At 45.5% G+C, this 17,915-nt stretch overlaps 1 protein-coding gene across 6 annotated transcripts in view; it reads right to left on the bottom strand.

Moving 5' to 3' along the window:
* Positions 1-17,915, bottom strand: part of AP3B1 (adaptor related protein complex 3 subunit beta 1) — a 334,397-nt gene that overhangs the window by 236,015 nt on the left and 80,467 nt on the right. For all 6 annotated transcript variants that reach the window (XR_006281799.1, XR_006281800.1, XM_038401874.2 and 3 more), the window contains exon 5: positions 10,379-10,539. Coding sequence is in view for 4 of the 6 variants with exons in the window: in XM_038401874.2 (XP_038257802.1) it covers positions 10,379-10,539 (161 nt within the window). In the remaining 2 variants the exon portion in view is untranslated. The remainder of the gene's footprint in view (positions 1-10,378; positions 10,540-17,915) is intronic.

The following is a 17,915-nucleotide window of genomic DNA, read 5'->3' as shown; positions in this document are numbered from 1 at the left end:
TGTATTTTGACTGTTGAGAGCCATTCCACAGGATACAGGGAAGGTATCATGGAAATTAGGGGGACAATACAGAATTTAACACAATGAACAAATATGTTGAGACATCAAAGGTCAAGGACGGGTGTTCAATTTCCTTAATTCCAAAGGAGAAAGAAGTGAAACCCTTTCCTTTGAATACTAAGTGCACTTTTTCCACTGCTCCCAGTTGTAGCAGGGAGTCTAACTATTGCTTCAACCATCTCTCATGAGAGGGGTCCCTGAAAGGAGACAGAATGGAGCAGGGGTTGGAACAGTCTGCAACCAAATGGGATACTTTGTTTACTATAGAGGACACACTGGTCCTAGATTATCCCATTCCAAGATTCTTGATGGGGAGAAGTGGGGGAGGCAACAAAGGAAAAAGGGATCTGTAGATGGTCTGATCAGTCACTCTATACTCATGTAGAAACTGAAGAATCTTTTGGGAGGAGAGGTTTGTTTGTTTTTAAAACCAGCCTGTCCAAGTTACAGGGTGGTCAAAGAGGAATTTCTGCTTCTTCCTCAGAGATTCTAATGGCATTTATTAAGACTAGTACTGGGGCAGAGATGTGTGCCTATAGTAGAACTGCTACCTCTGTTTTCTCTGCAAGGTGGGGACGCAGAGTCTTAGAAATGTAAAGTCACTTCTATCCTTGAAAGTATAAAGAGCTTCAACTGTGCTTCTGCTAAATAATTCGGTACCTTCAAAAAGGGAGATCTTCTATTATTATCTAGCATCTGAGGGATTCTAGCTTGTACCTATGAAGAACACCCTATGGCGGCAGCTGACACCATAATCCCTGCCACTGCACTGGAATCATTAAGTGCAGCCTGTACTGAACTTCTTGCACTATGTTTACTTTCTGACATAAAGGTCTTTAAGCTCATCCTGATGGACTTTTGGCGGCTTATCAAGTAGCTTTGAGAACCTATCCCAGAAGAGGAAGCCCTGTTTATAGAACAAGGCTTGATAGTTGGCCATTCTAATTTGGAGGCTCACAGAAGAAAGGACCCTTACGGCCTAAGAGATTCAGTTTCTTAGGACCCTCCTTACGAGAAGTGGTTCTGGGAGCTCCCTGTTACAACTCCCTTCTTGAGCTGCTTGTACAACTAAGGACCTTGTGGTCAGGTACTGATAGAAATATTCCAACTTCTTGGCTGGGACCTCCTATCTGCCCTGCTGGAGGTGGCTGGGATAGACACTGAGATGTGCCAGATAATTTTTGTGACTTGAGAAGGCCCTTGTTCATAGGCAACACTAGTCTGCCTGGTGTCATCGTGAGAAGTATATCTGTCACAGGGTGGCCCTAGCCCTTTAAGAGGGAGCAGGGCCAATGGATTTGTGACTCATCAGTAAGGTTACAATGTCATGGAGAACGCAGAAGTCACGAAATCAGTGACTTCCAGTGAACTCCGTGACATTGGGAACCCCTGCACCTAACCAACCACCCTGCAGTGTGAAAAACTGCTGACTGTATTTGCCACTTAGGGTGTACTGAGCATGCTCAGTAACATCTGCTGAAACCAACAGCAGGGGACCGCTGCAAGAGCTCAGCCACCACTGTCTGTGGGGGATCCCCCTGCAACTGGCAGGCCGCCATCGACAGGGACCCCCCCCCCCCACTTGCAGCTGCTCAGCTTCTGTGAACAGCCGGTACCCTCACCCCGCAGCCGCCTCTGGCAGTGGCAGAGGGACCCTGGAGCTTCTCAGCAGCTGCTGGAAGGGCCATCCCCAGAGCTCCCCAGTGCCAGCAGCATGAGGACCTCCGCACTAACCAGCTGCCACTGCCAGTGGGGACCCCTGAGCTTCCCAGCCACCAGCAATGGCAGCAGAAGCACCCCGGAGCTGCTCAGCAGCTGTGGGGGCCCCCACAGCTCCCCAAACAGCTGCCACCGCTGGCCGGCCCCCCCTTCCTCTGCAGCGCCCAGCCGCTTCCGACAGCAGCAGAGGGACTCCCGAACTACTCAGCAGCTGCTGTAAGGGACCTCCCACCAGCTCTCCAATCACCGGCAGAGGGACTCTCCCCAGCTCCCGGGCAAAGCAGATCTTACAGCTCCCAGCGGCTGCAGGCTGGGGAAGGGTGCTTGACCATCCTCCCTCCCCATTTCTAAAGTGGTCCAGTGGGTGGTGTCAACCAAAAGTAGCAATGCCGTACCTATTTGCTCTGAGGAAGAGGAAGCAGGAGAGGTTGGGGATACCACTGAGGATACCACTGAGTCTTCCTCATTCCTTTTTATTGGACTGTTTAGCACTGGCAGGTTTTAGATGCACAGCAGCAATTAGCGTATGTTGATGTGGTAGGCAGTCACATAACCTGGTACAGGGAGCCTCAGTAGCATGCAGTATAGCATTGAAAACTGCTATACTGAGAGGCTGCATAGGCCATTGTGCCACGGAATCAGTGGGTGCTTTAATGGTAACTATATTAGTGTAATGACACCTCTAATCAGGTCACTTTCAAGTACTCAACCCAGCATCTCTGAATCTCAAAGCATGACCCTCTACTAATTGGAGCTAAAGGACCAAGTCCATCAGCTATGAGGCAATAACAGACTCAACCTCTTTGGTATAACCATTAGGGCACCCAAAGAGCCACTACTCAACAGTTTATTACACTGATTGGTTCTACCCCACATATATACAGAGGCAAGATCCTTACATAATGCCAAATTACCACAGTAGCTACCTCAGCCTACTGCCTGCTGACTAGGCAAATACTTTGGTGAGCACTGCCAGGCCTGGGAACTGCTTCAGAACATTCACAGACCTTGTTTAGTTTAAAATGTTTATACTTTTATTTAATTCCTATTGACCTGCGAACCAGGGCCAGTCTATTGACTCTGGCCACTAGGCCTTACTGCCCTGCAGACCAGGGTAACCCTATCAACTCTAGTCCTTAGGTCTCACTGCCTTGAGGTAAACGACAGCTTGAGGGACTGTGTGAACTCACCCCACACTGGATGGAGAACCCCACCCCATCACAGTTACTAACAGATTACTGACAACTCTGAGCCATACTAATTTAAGTACAACAGTCTGTTGGTCTTAGCTTAATGTTGAATGTTTACTAGTGGTAAAGGGATTCACTGCTATTTTTTTCCCCCCAGTAACAGAAGCAAGCAACTTAACTTTATTAAATTATAGAATCATAGACTTTAAGGTCAGAAAGGACCATTATGATAGTCTAGTCTGACCTCCTGCACAACGCAGGTCATGGAATCTCACCCACAAACTCTTGTAACAAACTCCTAACTTATGTCTCAGCTATTGAAGACCTCAAATCATGGTTTAAAGATTTCAAGGTGCAGAGAAATTGTATTAACTATGTTTGTACAGCATCCAGCAAAATGGGTCCCAGAACATGGTTGGAGTCTCTAGATGCTACAGTAAGACGTATAATTTTTGGTCAGAACTCCCTACAGCCATTTCCCACATCCCTTTTTAAAAATTTACTCCAAAGTTCTGGTAGATCTGAATTTCAAGTAAGGAATTTATAATTTTCTGTGGGACCTCTTTTGGGAACTTAAAATGTGCTCAGTTTCTCTTGGCTAAATCAAGATGATTCATTTATTAATTTGAACAGCTTTAGCATACAAGATAAATGTAACAGTAAGATAATGGGAAAAAATGGAAGGCAGATAAATCTAATGTTTGCCAAGTGGGTGAGGCCCCAATTCCTAAAGGACAATATTTTATTTTTAAGTTGTTATGGACTGACAAATAGGGAGCAGTGAGAAGGGGAGATTACTTACTGTAATTGGAGGTTCTTCAAGATGTGTGGTCCCTATGTGTATTCCACACATGGGTATGTAGGCACGCCATGCACTCAAGTCGAATTCTTCAAAGCAGTGTTCATTGACCCATATGTGCACATAGCTCTCCTTGTGCTCCCAACCGAGGGCGTAAGGGGGAGGTTGACACTCCTCCAGTTCCCTCTTATCACAATCTTACAGGATCCAAAGCAGAGGGGAAGGAGGGCAGGTAGTGGAATACAGATAGGGACTAGTAAGAATACCATCTTCATAGAGAAGTAGGTCACGGCAATGTTGCCGTAGGTTTAAAGGACAGACCTGTGAATATCGACAGTACAAGGTTCCACTGAGGTGTAGGTTTAATAACCAGTAAAAACATCCTAATAAAGCCTTTCATAAATGGCATGGTAGTCAAGCGTATAAAGACAGAAAGTGCCTTCCTCCCTCTGGTGGAGAGACAGATAGCTGCTAGGTGTACCCTAGCAAGGACTGAAGTCTAAACAGAGGAGATGATCTGAATGTCCACCGTATCAGGCATATAGTGGTGTATCCAGACCAAAAAACACTGCGACTCAGTCAGGTAGCAGGCTCTAGTAGAATCCATTCTACTTCGGCTAACGATTTCCTGGACAGAGATAGAGCATGAGTGTTCTATTTCCAATGCTCACCCAAAATTCAGGCTGTGAGGTGGAGTGAGCCCAGGGTGCGGTACTTGATTTCCCCAACATAAGCGGATTCACATAGGTGGGGACATGATCATCATTAGGAGTTCTGAGAATCAGAACTGTCTGCCAGGAGGATGACGGTGGCCCTTTTGTGACACATCTTCAGTAGAAATTGTGGCAGGAGAAAGGGAGGAAAGGCGTATTTTGAGGCCAATCTGTCCAGAGGAGTAGGCGAACAACATCCTGGGAATTGTGGCCTATAGCTCTCCTGGAGTAATACATGGGGAGCTTCCTGTTTGTCTGAGATGAAAAGTTGTCCCATAGGAGAGTACCCCACTGCACAAATATGTTGGTTAGAACTGTGACGTACATCTCCCATTCATGTCTGTGGAAAAACTTCTGCTTAGCTTGTCTGCCTGTTACACTAATAAAAATGATACCAACAGGATCTTGTAAGAGGGACAAGGCAAATTGCCACGTTTATTGTAAATACAACAAAATATTCCTATATGCAATTTCTATATAGATCCATTCACACACACAGACATTCACACACAGGTTCTACATAAAGGTTGTTATAGTTACCAGCCTAGATGTTGCTCTTGCCAAGTCACTGGCCAGGTGGCCTGGACACAAGAGTGGAGCCGAGTCGTTGTCAGATGCTCCTGGAGGGTGGTCGTAGAACCCGACTCAAAGAACCTGACACAGTCCCTGGACCCAATTTTTATAGGTCTCTGGTTCAATACAAGTCTATGGAAGTTGCTTCATCATGCTGAATTTACAATTGAGATGTCCATCAATCAGCTCAATCAGCAGGTGGTACATCCATGACAGCTCCATGATGGCTAGGTGTTATTCTTGTTCTTCCTTGATGTGTTTTGTGTGGATTCCAGTTCGCCCTCTGGGGGTCACCCGATTATCTCCACTTTGCATATTCTTTGGCCCATCGATATCAAGGTTGAAATTCTTAGGCACCATTTACTAACCAATTATTTCCCTGCTTCAGGCTCTCAATTCCATGCACTCATCATTCATTCTTTTACTTAACATAATCTATGACTCTTAATTCATTTAACAAGTTTTATCCCACTATCTATTTTTCCCTCTTTGGATACCAAGATTTACATAGGCATGACAAGGGGGCCCCGCGGGGGAAGAGCATCAGGGTGTTGTTTTAAAGAACAGCATTGTTTCCTCAAAGTTCTTATCACTTTCCAGCACAGACTCTTTGTCCTGTACTGGCCTGAAATAATTAGCACTTTGGCCTTGCATTTGTTACAGAGTGAAGTTCAACAGATGTTCATACCTTTTTACAATACCTATATACTCTTTTGTCTATCTTTATTTATACTACTACATAATTATAATTCTATCATACTTATATAACTTTGAGGGTGACCCAACATGCCAAGGAGTTGTGAATGCCCAAAAGGTAGGCAGCTTGTATCATAATGTGGTTTCCAAGACACCAGTTCCAAAGTCTGACAGCTTCCAAACAGAGGGGATGAGATTTTGCTCCTCCATTTGTTTATATAGACCACTATGGTGATATTGTCTGACGTTATCTGTACATGGAGTGAGCGTATAAGGGGAAGGAAGGCCTTATACACGAAGTGGACTGCTCTTAGCTCCCGTAAGTTGGTGCATAGTTTGGCCTTTCTTGTGGTCAAGGTACCCTGAGCAGTATTGTTTCCAGATGAGTACCTCACCCTGTAAGGGAGGCAGTCAGGATGGTGGCCTACAGTGTGGTAGAGTTGAAGGGAATCCATACCATGATCCTGTGCGGATTGGACCACCAATTGAGGGAGATGAGAGCTCTGATAGGAACAGTGACATGACAGTCAATATGATCTCGCTTGGTTGATAAGTCAAATGAAACCAAGCTTATAGGCAGGGCAAGCAGAGTCTGGCAAATGGTGTCACGGAGGTGTATGCAGCCATGTGGCCTAACAAAGAATGGCAGCTTTGTACTATAGTTTGCAGTCTGCGTGTCATGTGAGAGATCAAGTTGCTCATTATGTGAAACCTGCCTGTGGGGAGAACTGCTTTGGGGGGGAGCAGGGGGGGGAAGAGTTCAGCTGTGCTCCTATAAAAATGTAACATCCTTGTAGGTGATCAAATGGACTTTTCTTCAACCCCTACGGTAGCAAGAAGGTGTCCAATAAATGCGGTGAGTGACGTGACTTCCTGATGAGATTGACCCACCTGGAGCTAGTCATCTAGGTATGGAAACACCGTGTAGCCCTGACATCATATCTCGGCTGCTACTACAGTGAGCATTTTCGTGAATACCTTGAGTACCATACAAGTCCAAAAGGGAGGACACCAAATTGGTAGTGATCTTGGATGACCATAAAGAATACGAGTTTCCTGTGAGATATGTGAATATTTATGTGGAAATATGCATCCTTCATGTTGAGAGCCACAAACCACATTCCCTCCTGAAGGGAGGGGGTAATTAACGCCAACATAATCATCCTGAACTTCAGCTTTCAAATAAAGATGTTGCGTTGTCGAAGATCAAGGATGGGTCTCTATCTGCTGTCTTTTTTGGGGATTAGGAAATATGGGGAGTAGAACCCTATTCCATGGCAGTGAGGCAGGACACATTGTACTGTTCCCCAATTTAAGAGGGATTCCGCCTCTTGTTGAAGAATCATTTGATGAGAGTGGTCCCTGAGAAAGACTGGGGAGATGGGAAAGAAAAACTCTGTGGAGTCTCCTAGATGGATAATCTCCAGGAACCAACTCTGTGGTGATCTTGTCCTAGGTGTGGGCAAAAAGGATAAGATGACCTCGACTTGTCTAGGGGAGGCGAAGGTTACAACAATGGTGGTAAGCGAGTCTCAACTTGCATGTCAAAAATGGCCTTTGGCCTGCAGTTGGTAATAAGCAGAAGTAGGAGCCTAGAACCGGGATCTCTGGATCCTCTGCCATTTGCATAGAGGCTCAGATGGATGTTGGTAATACAGAGTGTGTTCAGGGGACAGCTGTGGCTTAAAAGGTTGTCTCTGGTATCTCCTCCTGGGTGCTAGAGTGTAAATCCCCAAGAATCACAGAGTGACTCGAGTCCTTTAGCAAGTGAAGGGACTTGTCCATTTTTTCATTAAAAAGGTTGGTCTCATTGAAAGGAAGGTTTGGGATAGTGTCTTGAACCTCTCAACGAAAGCCTGATGACTGGAACCTCCAGTCCCTTTGCGTGCTCTGTGGACAATCTTCTGGATGCAGTATCTGTGGCATCTACCACAGTTTACAGCGCCACCTTTGTCACTATTTTCCTTTGTTCAGAAAAGATTGGAATTGGGCTCGTCTTCCATAGTAGTTTGTCTCTAAAGTCCGCATGTCTGACAGGTGTTGAAATAATATTTTGCTAATAAAGCTTGGTAATTAGCTATATAAAACTGCAGACCTGCGGAGGAGGAGACTTTCCTACCTAGGAGATCCAGTCTCTTTGAGCTCTTCTCTTCAGGAGTACGTTTTTGAAAGTGCAACCTAGTTCTTTCCATCGCTGCCTGTACCAACAGCTAGTTAGGAGCAGGATGGGAAAACGAAGTCCGCTCCCTTGGCAGGAATAAAGTAGCATTTTATGGCCCTTTTTGGTGAAGGTGCACAAGATGCAAGTGTGTGCCAAACCACTCTGACCGAATCTAATATGGCCTTGTTGATTAGAAAGGCTATTCTGGTCAGTCCTTGTGGTTGGAAAATGTTCAAGAGCTGGTATTGAGGGACCTGGACCTCTTCCAGTGGGATCTGTAGATCATTAGCAACCCTATGCAATAGCTCCTGGTATTGACAGTGGTCATCTGGCAGCGACGGCATCATCTGGGGATCCCAGATGATGCGGAAGCTTTCAATCAGTACTATCGGTACCGTTGGAACCGGTTCAGGCGCTTCTTCCTCATACACTGATGAAGCTGGCTGGTGAGAAGGGGAGGAGCGGTATGACTCCTAGGAGCAGTCCGGGTGTTTCCTGCAGCAGTTCCAAAGGCCCCAGTGAAGCCAGAAGAAGAGGTCATTGGACTCAGTGGTCCCCAAGGAGTTCGTATCTGAAGCAGTGGTAGGTATAGCCTCTCGAGTGCCTGTCGGGACTTCTGTGCTTTCTCAGAGATAATGGTGCCTCCAACTCCTCTCATAACAACAGGTTTCAGAGTAGCAGCCGTGTTAGTCTGTATTCACAAAAAAGAAAAGGAGTACTTGTGGCACCTTAGAGACTAACAAATTTATTTGAGCATAAGTGAGCTGTAGCTCACGAAAGCTTATGCTCAAATAAATTTGTTAGTCTCAGGTGCCACAAGTACTCCTTTTCTTTTTTCCAACTCTTCTGATTCTAATGAAGATTCTGTTGGTAGCGGTAGCACAGACTGAATTGGAGTCCTTCTTCCCAGAGAATGTAACTGCTCCTAAGACCACTGTAACAATTCCTACTCGGGGATAAGGACATCCCTCAGGAGGGCAGGGTACAAGAGAAGTGGAGACTGCGGGTCAAGGAGGAATATATCTTCTGGGGGTTATGAAGGTCTCAATACTGCCCGGAGTCCAGGGAGTTCCAGCTGGGACATCTGAAAGACCTGGCTCACCTATCTTCTCTAGTCGGTCTTCAGATAATTGAGGCAGTAGACCTTTACTTGTAGATGGGACTGGCAAGTGTCTGTCTCTTCACTTCGATCCCACTGTCACACCAGAACCAGAGGATCCCTCTTTTTTCATACTTTTCCCTCCAATCTAGGGTCCTTCAGGAGAGCTGATTCTGTGAGTTCCATCTGTGACATCTTACCCAGCCTGGACCGGCTCAGAAAGGAAACATGTTTCTTATGGACAGTCCTCTGCAGGGATCTGCTCTTGCACCCATGAGAGTGCCCCTTACTCTTATGGGAAGTCCTGTAGGAGGACTCTCTCCACTTTGGTGGTAAAGACTTTGCTCAAGGCTCGTGCTTGCAGGGGTGCTGCTTGTTGATTGAGGCCGATGTACATGGCGGTCTCCAGAGCCCGGGTGAGAGCAAGGCCTCATAGCCTCCTCCATCAGAAACTTCCTAAGATGGAGCTCTTGTACCTCTCTAATTATTGCACCGTGCTGATACATGAGCTTCTCCCAGGCAGTACAGGCACTGTTGATACTCATTACTACAGAGAAGAGTGAGGACACGAGATGCACTTCTGAATCTTGAGACTTTGGGCACAGTCCCAGGAAGGATTGCCCCTGGAATGGGGAAAGACTTATCCTATACTAACGGTAACCTTATGCGAACTAAGACTACTAAAACTAGATATAAAAACTATTTAGAATGAGTTTACTATGCAGGTTACGCATTGAAGGTGGACGCAATTTCAACTCAGACCACGCAGCAGTAAGGACCTGCACCACCCCTTATACCCTTGGCTGGGAGCACAAGGAGAGTTACTGAACATGTGCAGGTCAATGAACACAGCTTTGAAGAATTTCCAGGGGGCTCCAGATGTGGAGGGGGTGTGGTGGAGGGATCCCTCTACAGGGAGCTTCTCCCCTTGTCTGCCCAACTCCCCTGTATCCAGACCCCCCTCGCCTCCCTCTCCCCTATGGTGCCAAACTTCCTGTAGCCAGGGGAAGTTTCTGGGGATTCATCTGACCCAGCCCCAGCTGCTCCATGCAGGGAAAAGGGAGGGGGAGGATGAACCCTGTCACAACTGGGTGGGGGGTAGAGGGAGGATGAAGACTAACATCCCTGTGCAGCCGGGGCATTCCCAGACCGCCCCTCCCCCCAGTGATTTACCTCTCCCACCAGATGCCCAAACAGACATGGCTGAGCTGCGGAGCAGGGGTGATAAGTATGGGTGCGACTTGTCTTCGCTTCCCCACAGAAACCATTTTCTGCAAGGGGGAAGCATTTTTATGTTGAGCCATTTTTATGTTGGTGCAGAATTTCCCTAGGATAGCTTTTCAACATTTATGGTAAAAGACTACTTACCTATACAGTTTTTGGATTGCATGGGCTGCATTTTTTCTAACATAAGGAGATAAATCAGCAGAAGCTTCTTTAATAGCAAGCATCATAATAGGAACAATAATTGGCACACGGATACTAGATAAAACTCTCAAAGCACTTGCACGGATTAACTGATTAGGATCCTAAAAAGAATAGAAACAAAACAATACAAGTAATACTGCAGAAATTTATCATTATTAAAACATGCAATGAATACTGCAATGACTGAGGACATATTAAGCCAGGTGAAAGCCATTTTTTTCTTTTACTGTTATTATTCTGGCTTTAATTTCAGGTTCACATTGCTATTGTGCAAATTTATGTGAAACCTGACACTAGAAAAAGTTTCAACTATCTGAAAAATACTGCATATATTATGAGGAGCTGCCAAACATAACACCACATTAACAAGTTTTATTTATGCTAATGAAAACATGAAAAATGAAGGAGAAGAAAGAAGAGGGAGAGAGAATAGTTATAAAAAAAATAAATTTTTCTATTTATAATTTTAAAGTCTTCCACAAATTCAGCCATTTTGAAAGTTGTACAACCCAGATCAATCTTATTACATACAGCTTCCCCATACATCAAGATTGTAAAATAGAAAAAAATAAATTAAACATGAATGCTGCAACAAAAAAGATGCCTTTTCTAACATCTTTGCCTTTTCACCAATAAATCCTATTTAATCATTCTTTTTTTTTTTTAAACAATGACATGCCCTTCTCCTACAGTCAGCGGGGATGAATCTTGAACAGACAACAGGGATGTACGTAGTACCCTGGTGCAGAATGGGAAGGGATGGACTTGAGAGCATATGCATAGCTGGAGGAGGTTGCTGCTGTTGCCCCAGATCTGCCACCTTCCCAATGGCTGGGGATAGTGGAACAGGCTAGCCAGATGGTTATTGCCCCCTCTCACATATTTAAATTCCCTTTGGAATTTCAAAAGTCTTTTGTTCCACTAGTTACTGCTCCAGCAAAAATCACTTGTCAAGGCATGACAGGTGCTACTACACACAGGCAGTACCAGGAGAGGATGGGAATGACAGACAACACAGGAAAAGCAAGTAGTAGTGGAGCAGGAGACGCATTCATGTATTGGGACCCCATCGTTCCCACCTCTCAATTCCCTGGGAGGCACTTAAGTATCAAGACCCCATCCCCCTTGGGAGCTGCACAGGAATCGGGCTGCTGCAGTGGGGACTACACATCCTGTTTCTCCCCACTCCTGTTCATGTGGCCCCTCTGCCAGTGGCAAGCTCTGAAAGCCATGCTGGAGGCAACACGGGGCAGTGGAGGCTGCTGCTGCCCACCTGAAGCTGCCAGGTACAAATGAACGACTGGGAAGTGTGGGAAACATTGCTCACTCAATTTAACAGGGTATCTGGATGATGCAACTGGACACTGGGAACAAAGCTTCAGGTACAATCCAATGCAAAAAAATTCCATTGCCTCCAGACCTTTCAGGGTTTAAGAGGCCAATTTAGTGGAGATTGCAAAATTTAGAGTTAAGGAAAGATTCCAGCATGTCCAGCCCATCTTTGAGTATCAAATGATAAGACATGCAGTATATCTCTGGTACACCCTGGATTGGCTTCATCCACAATCCCAAGGTACCTCATGGCCTGACTTTATGTTGCAGGCTAACAGGACTTGCTGCGGTTCTTATTAAGGAAGCTCTTGGAGGATTGGTTCAGACTCAAACACAATAGATGTAGGGGAGACAGGCACCCAATAACTGTACTGGGCTTACTGTTAAATATTTCATAGAATCATAGAATATCAGGGTTGGAAGGGACCCCAGAAGGTCATCTAGTCCAACCCCCTGCTCAAAGCAGGACCAAGTCCCAGTTAAATCATCCTAGCCAGGGCTTTGTCAAGCCTGACCTTAAAAACCTCTAAGGAAGGAGATTCTACCACCTCCCTAGGTAACGCATTCCAGTGTTTCACCACCCTCTTAGTGAAAAAGTTTTTCCTAATATCCAATCTAAACCTCCCCCATTGCAACTTGAGACCATTACTCCTCGTTCTGTCATCTGCTACCATTGAGAACAGTCTAGAGCCATCCTCTTTGAAACCCCCTTTCAGGTAGTTGAAAGCAGCTATCAAATCCCCCCTCATTCTTCTCTTCTGCAGACTAAACAATCCCAGCTCCCTCAGCCTCTCCTCGTAAGTCATGTGCTCTAGACCCCTAATCATTTTTGTTGCCCTTCGCTGTACTCTTTCCAATTTATCCACATCCTTCTTGTAGTGTGGGGCCCAAAACTGGACACAGTACTCCAGATGAGGCCTCACCAGTGTCGAATAGAGGGGAACGATCACGTCCCTCGATCTGCTCGCTATGCCCCTACTTATACATCCCAAAATGCCATTGGCCTTCTTGGCAACAAGGGCACACTGCTGACTCATATCCAGCTTCTCGTCCACTGTCACCCCTAGGTCCTTTTCCGCAGAACTGCTGCCGAGCCATTCGGTCCCTAGTCTGTAGCGGTGCATTGGATTCTTCCATCCTAAGTGCAGGACCCTGCACTTATCCTTATTGAACCTCATTAGATTTCTTTTGGCCCAATCTTCCAATTTGTCTAGGTCCTTCTGTATCCTATCCCTCCCCTCCAGCGTATCTACCACTCCTCCCAGTTTAGTATCATCCGCAAATTTGCTGAGAGTGCAATCCACACCATCCTCCAGATCATTTATGAAGATATTGAACAAAACGGGCCCCAGGACCGACCCCTGGGGCACTCCACTTGACACCGGCTGCCAACTAGACATGGAGCCATTGATCACTACCCGTTGAGCCCGACAATCTAGCCAGCTTTCTACCCACCTTATAGTGCATTCATCCAGCCCATACTTCCTTAACTTGCTGACAAGAATGCTGTGGGAGACCGTGTCAAAAGCTTTGCTAAAGTCAAGAAACAATACATCCACTGCTTTCCCTTCATCCACAGAACCAGTAATCTCATCATAAAAGGCGATTAGATTAGTCAGGCATGACCTTCCCTTGGTGAATCCATGCTGACTGTTCCTGATCACTTTCCTCTCCTCTAAGTGCTTCAGGATTGATTCTTTGAGGACCTGCTCCATGATTTTTCCAGGGACTGAGGTGAGGCTGACCGGCCTGTAGTTCCCAGGATCCTCCTTCTTCCCTTTTTTAAAGATGGGCACTACATTAGCCTTTTTCCAGTCATCCGGGACTTCCCCCGTTCGCCACGAGTTTTCAAAGATAATGGCCAAGGGCTCTGCAATCACAGCCGCCAATTCCCTCAGCACTCTCGGATGCAATTCGTCCGGCCCCATGGACTTGTGCACGTCCAGCTTTTCTAAATAGTCCCTAACCACCTCTATCTCTACAGAGGGCTGGCCATCTCTTCCCCATTTTGTGATGCCCAGCACAGCAGTCTGGGAGCTGACCTTGTTAGTGAAAACAGAGGCAAAAAAAGCATTGAGTACATTAGCTTTTTCCACATCCTCTGTCACTAGCTTGCCTCCCTCATTCAGTAAGGGGCCCACACTTTCCTTGGCTTTCTTCTTGTTGCCAACATACCTGAAGAAACCCTTCTTGTTACTCTTGACATCTCTTGCTAGCTGCAGCTCCAGGTGCGATTTGGCCCTCCTGATATCTTTCCTACATGCCCGAGCAATATTTTTATACTCTTCCCTGGTCATATGTCCAACCTTCCACTTCTTGTAAGCTTCTTTTTTATGTTTAAGATCCGCTAAGATTTCACCATTAAGCCAAGCTGGTCGCCTGCCATATTTACTATTCTTTCGACTCATCGGGATGGTTTGTCCCTGTAACCTCAACAGGGATTCCTTGAAATACAGCCAGCTCTCCTGGACTCCCTTCCCTTTCATGTTAGTCCCCCAGGGGATCCTGGCCATCTGTTCCCTGAGGGAGTCAAAGTCTGCTTTCCTGAAGTCCAGGGTCCGTATCCTGCTGCTTACCTTTCTTCCCTGCGTCAGGATCCTGAACTCAACCAACTCATGGTCACTGCCTCCCAGATTCCCATCCACTTTTGCTTCCCCCACTAATTCTACCCGGTTTGTGAGCAGCAGGTCAAGAAAAGCGCTCCCCCTAGTTGGCTCCCCGAGCACTTGCACCAGGAAATTGTCCCCTACGCTTTCCAAAAACTTCCTGGATTGTCTATGCACCGCTGTATTGCTCTCCCAGCAGATATCAGGAAAATTAAAGTCACCCATGAGAATCAGGGCATGCGATCTAGTAGCTTCCGTGAGTTGCCGGAAGAAAGCCTCATCCACCTCATCCCCCTGGTCCGGTGGTCTATAGCAGACTCCCACCATGACATCACTCTTGTTGCACACACTTCTAAACTTAATCCAGAGACACTCAGGTTTTTCCACAGTTTCGTACCGGAGCTCTGAGCAGTCATACTGCTCCCTTACATATAGTGCTACTCCCCCACCATTTCAGTATATGCAGTTCTGGGGTGGGCAGGCAGCTTTATTCAAAACAGCATTTGTTGTAGCTTCTCTAGCTTTCAGGATTAGCAAGGTGGTGCCACAGGCAGCAAAGAACTGCTCTAGGTGTGCACTGAATGTACAACTGAAGAAAGAATCAGTGTCTTTAAAATACAGGTTTCAGAGTAGCAGCCGTGTTAGTCTGTATTCGCAAAAAGAAAAGGAGTACTTGTGGCACCTTAGAGACTAACAAATTTATTAGAGCATAAGCTTTCGTGAGCTACAGCTCACTTCATCCGATGAAGTGAGCTGTAGCTCACGAAAGCTTATGCTCCAATAAATTTGTTAGTCTCTAAGGTGCCACAAGTACTCCTTTTCTTTTTAAAATACAGGTATTCAAAAAGCGAATAAGTAGGAAAAGGGATTATGGTTGAACTAAGGGAATTCACAGATTAACAATTATGTCTTGTGAAGGTAGTCAAAGGATTTTTAGGAATAGGGGACTTGGAGCCAGGACCACTATTCTTACATAGGAATGGAACTGCCTCACCCGGTATAAATTCACAGAAGTCATGAGAAATCCGTCATAGGTCTCAATCCTAAAAAATTTGGTACACGTTCCTTTAAGAGTGGAGTAGTGGTGTCTGCAGCACCAGGTCTGACTTTCAGCAGGTCCAGACAATTGGGCACTGGCAATCAGAATGCTACAGGGCCTATGTTCATCCTAATGTTGGGTTGCTGGGATATGCTGGCGGAACCACACTAACCCTGTCTGCCATTTGTGGTTGCAGGAGACATTGAAAAAAAAAAAAGAGTCAAAATCTGGATCTGTGGGCACACTATCATGCATTAGACCAACAATAAGGCTGCCAGATCAGCAGTTTATTTTCCAAGGCTGAAGCCATATGCCTTCAAGGATATGCGAAAGGGGCATGTTATGGGATCAAATCATGCCCCTTCTGCACTCACTGATGCCTGAGAGGCAGCCATCAAATGTCATGATTACTCACCTTGGTGTAGCCCATAGAGCTAGCTTAGCATTTTATTTTACTTAGCAGTAACTTAAGGAACCTACAGACCTGTATTCTCTGAGACATTGACTTAAGCAGGTTAGCATAAGGGAAGCATAGGTCTATGACCCTTAGCACTGACAAAATGGCCCAACGGTCAACGTAGATTTTGGGGAACTAGGAATAGCTTCCTTGAGAGGGGATTTCGTACATAACCATAGAAATACTGAATTGATACTAGGCTTTCAATAAAGTCATTGGTAGATGTTTAACCAAAAACTTGCTTTTGCAATAGTTGACATATATGATAATGAGCTAAGAGACATTCATATGTTAACTTATAGGATTCATAAGAAGCATTCATATGCTATAGGATACAGGCACCAAATATTATTAGTGTGAGAAAGTTAGATATGGACATGGGAGGCTGGGCATCTGAATTATTATTCATGACACTCCCCAAGGCCCTAAAATAAGTCAGGCCACCAGGTAGGAGAGGGCAAGCTTTTCATCAATGATCCTTAAGCTCTTCGCTGTCATCATCCTTCACTGACCTTCAAGCATTGGGGTCTGGACCATCAGACTCATTTGGCATGCAAGGAACAGGGCTGGTCCTTTGTCTCTTACAACCAAGGTCCCCAAGGAAAAGTGAGAGTATATAAGCATATATGAGCATATGCAAGGAATGACACCAAAAATAACCCTAATATTATATTACTGCTATTTGTTTGGAGCTTGCTTGTCTTTACAGATTATGTTAACAAAATTGGCTAAGGCTTTGCTTTGCCCACAGTGTGAGTGTCTTTACTATACACAACAGGATTCCCCACGGGACACTGAACTTCTTAATTTTAATTCTGTTGTATCTGATTCTGGTACTAGAACCCTCTAACCTGCTGCCCCCCCCACCCCCCGTCTTATTAAATTAGTATTAATTGGAAGACAATACAATTATTAACCATTGAAAAAAAAAAGTCAGGGCACATTAGAGAAAATTACTTCTGGGCTTGTAACAAATTGAATTTAAATATTCGGATCCAGAGGGATGTGGAGTTGATTAGGCATTTGTGGTCACACACACTATGGATTGGTCAGAGATGCTCACAAGGCAACTTTGGCAGGGAGTCATTGAGCCAGCCCACATCAACAGGGCTCCAAAAAAATTTGAACATGAGGTGACCAGGGTAATTTTTGGGGTTAGTGGTTCAGTAATCATACAGAGGGACAGCCAATTCAATAGGCCTGATGTTTTTTTAGGGACAACTGAATCCATCTGTTGGATGCAGGGCCCAACATTTGGCTCCACGACCTTAGGGAATGGATCAGGCAGGAAATAGCTACAGGGCAGAATGGGTGGGGGTGCAAATATACTAAATGTGACAGCCCCAGTGGCCACTGTACAGTGTGGATAAGACTAAAAAGTGACCAGCTCCCGGAAGTAAATTAGACCTGGGATTTTGCTGGCAGTCCTTTTGCCTATGGGAAAAAGAAGAGACCTGAAATCCTTCCTTCGTGCCAGCACACAGTGGGAGGTGGAGGGATTCATACATGAGCTGAGTTCTAGGAGTCAACCCTGAGTAATTTGCTGCATGGTGGGAGTTCTGAACACTGCACTGGACCCAGTTAAATGCTAATTAAATACAGGGAACATAATACCCCTCCCAGCATTAAGGTTGCAACCTGCTGTTTAAAATCCATCCTCAATGTTTGTTGATCAGTTGCCTGTGTCCCCTGATCAATGGAATTTGATAAGAATGTACGTGACATTTTAAAACTAAGTTTTTTGAAGTTGGTTTTGTTTTGCTTTGCTTTTTTGAGGGTGAGGAGGACTGAACTAGGGAAGTGGGGCTACATTGATTGTCCAGCAGTAGCATAGACTATTTGCATTTGGGAGCACCGATATTAATTTGTTCCTTCACTCCTGGATTGAGAACATCGGGAAAGCAACATTTAGCCCCGATGAATGACACTTTGCCTGTAATAAACCTTCTGACTAACTCAACAACAATATAGACTGAATCCATAAGGAGTCATATGCTGACCTTCTTGGCCAGATACACAGGTCAACAAAATGTCAAATCTGTC

The sequence above is a fragment of the Dermochelys coriacea genome, chromosome 5, assembly GCF_009764565.3.
Source record: "Dermochelys coriacea isolate rDerCor1 chromosome 5, rDerCor1.pri.v4, whole genome shotgun sequence".
In the NCBI taxonomy this organism is placed as follows: Eukaryota; Metazoa; Chordata; order Testudines; family Dermochelyidae; genus Dermochelys; species Dermochelys coriacea.
This window is presented reverse-complemented; position numbering and strand designations above follow the sequence as displayed.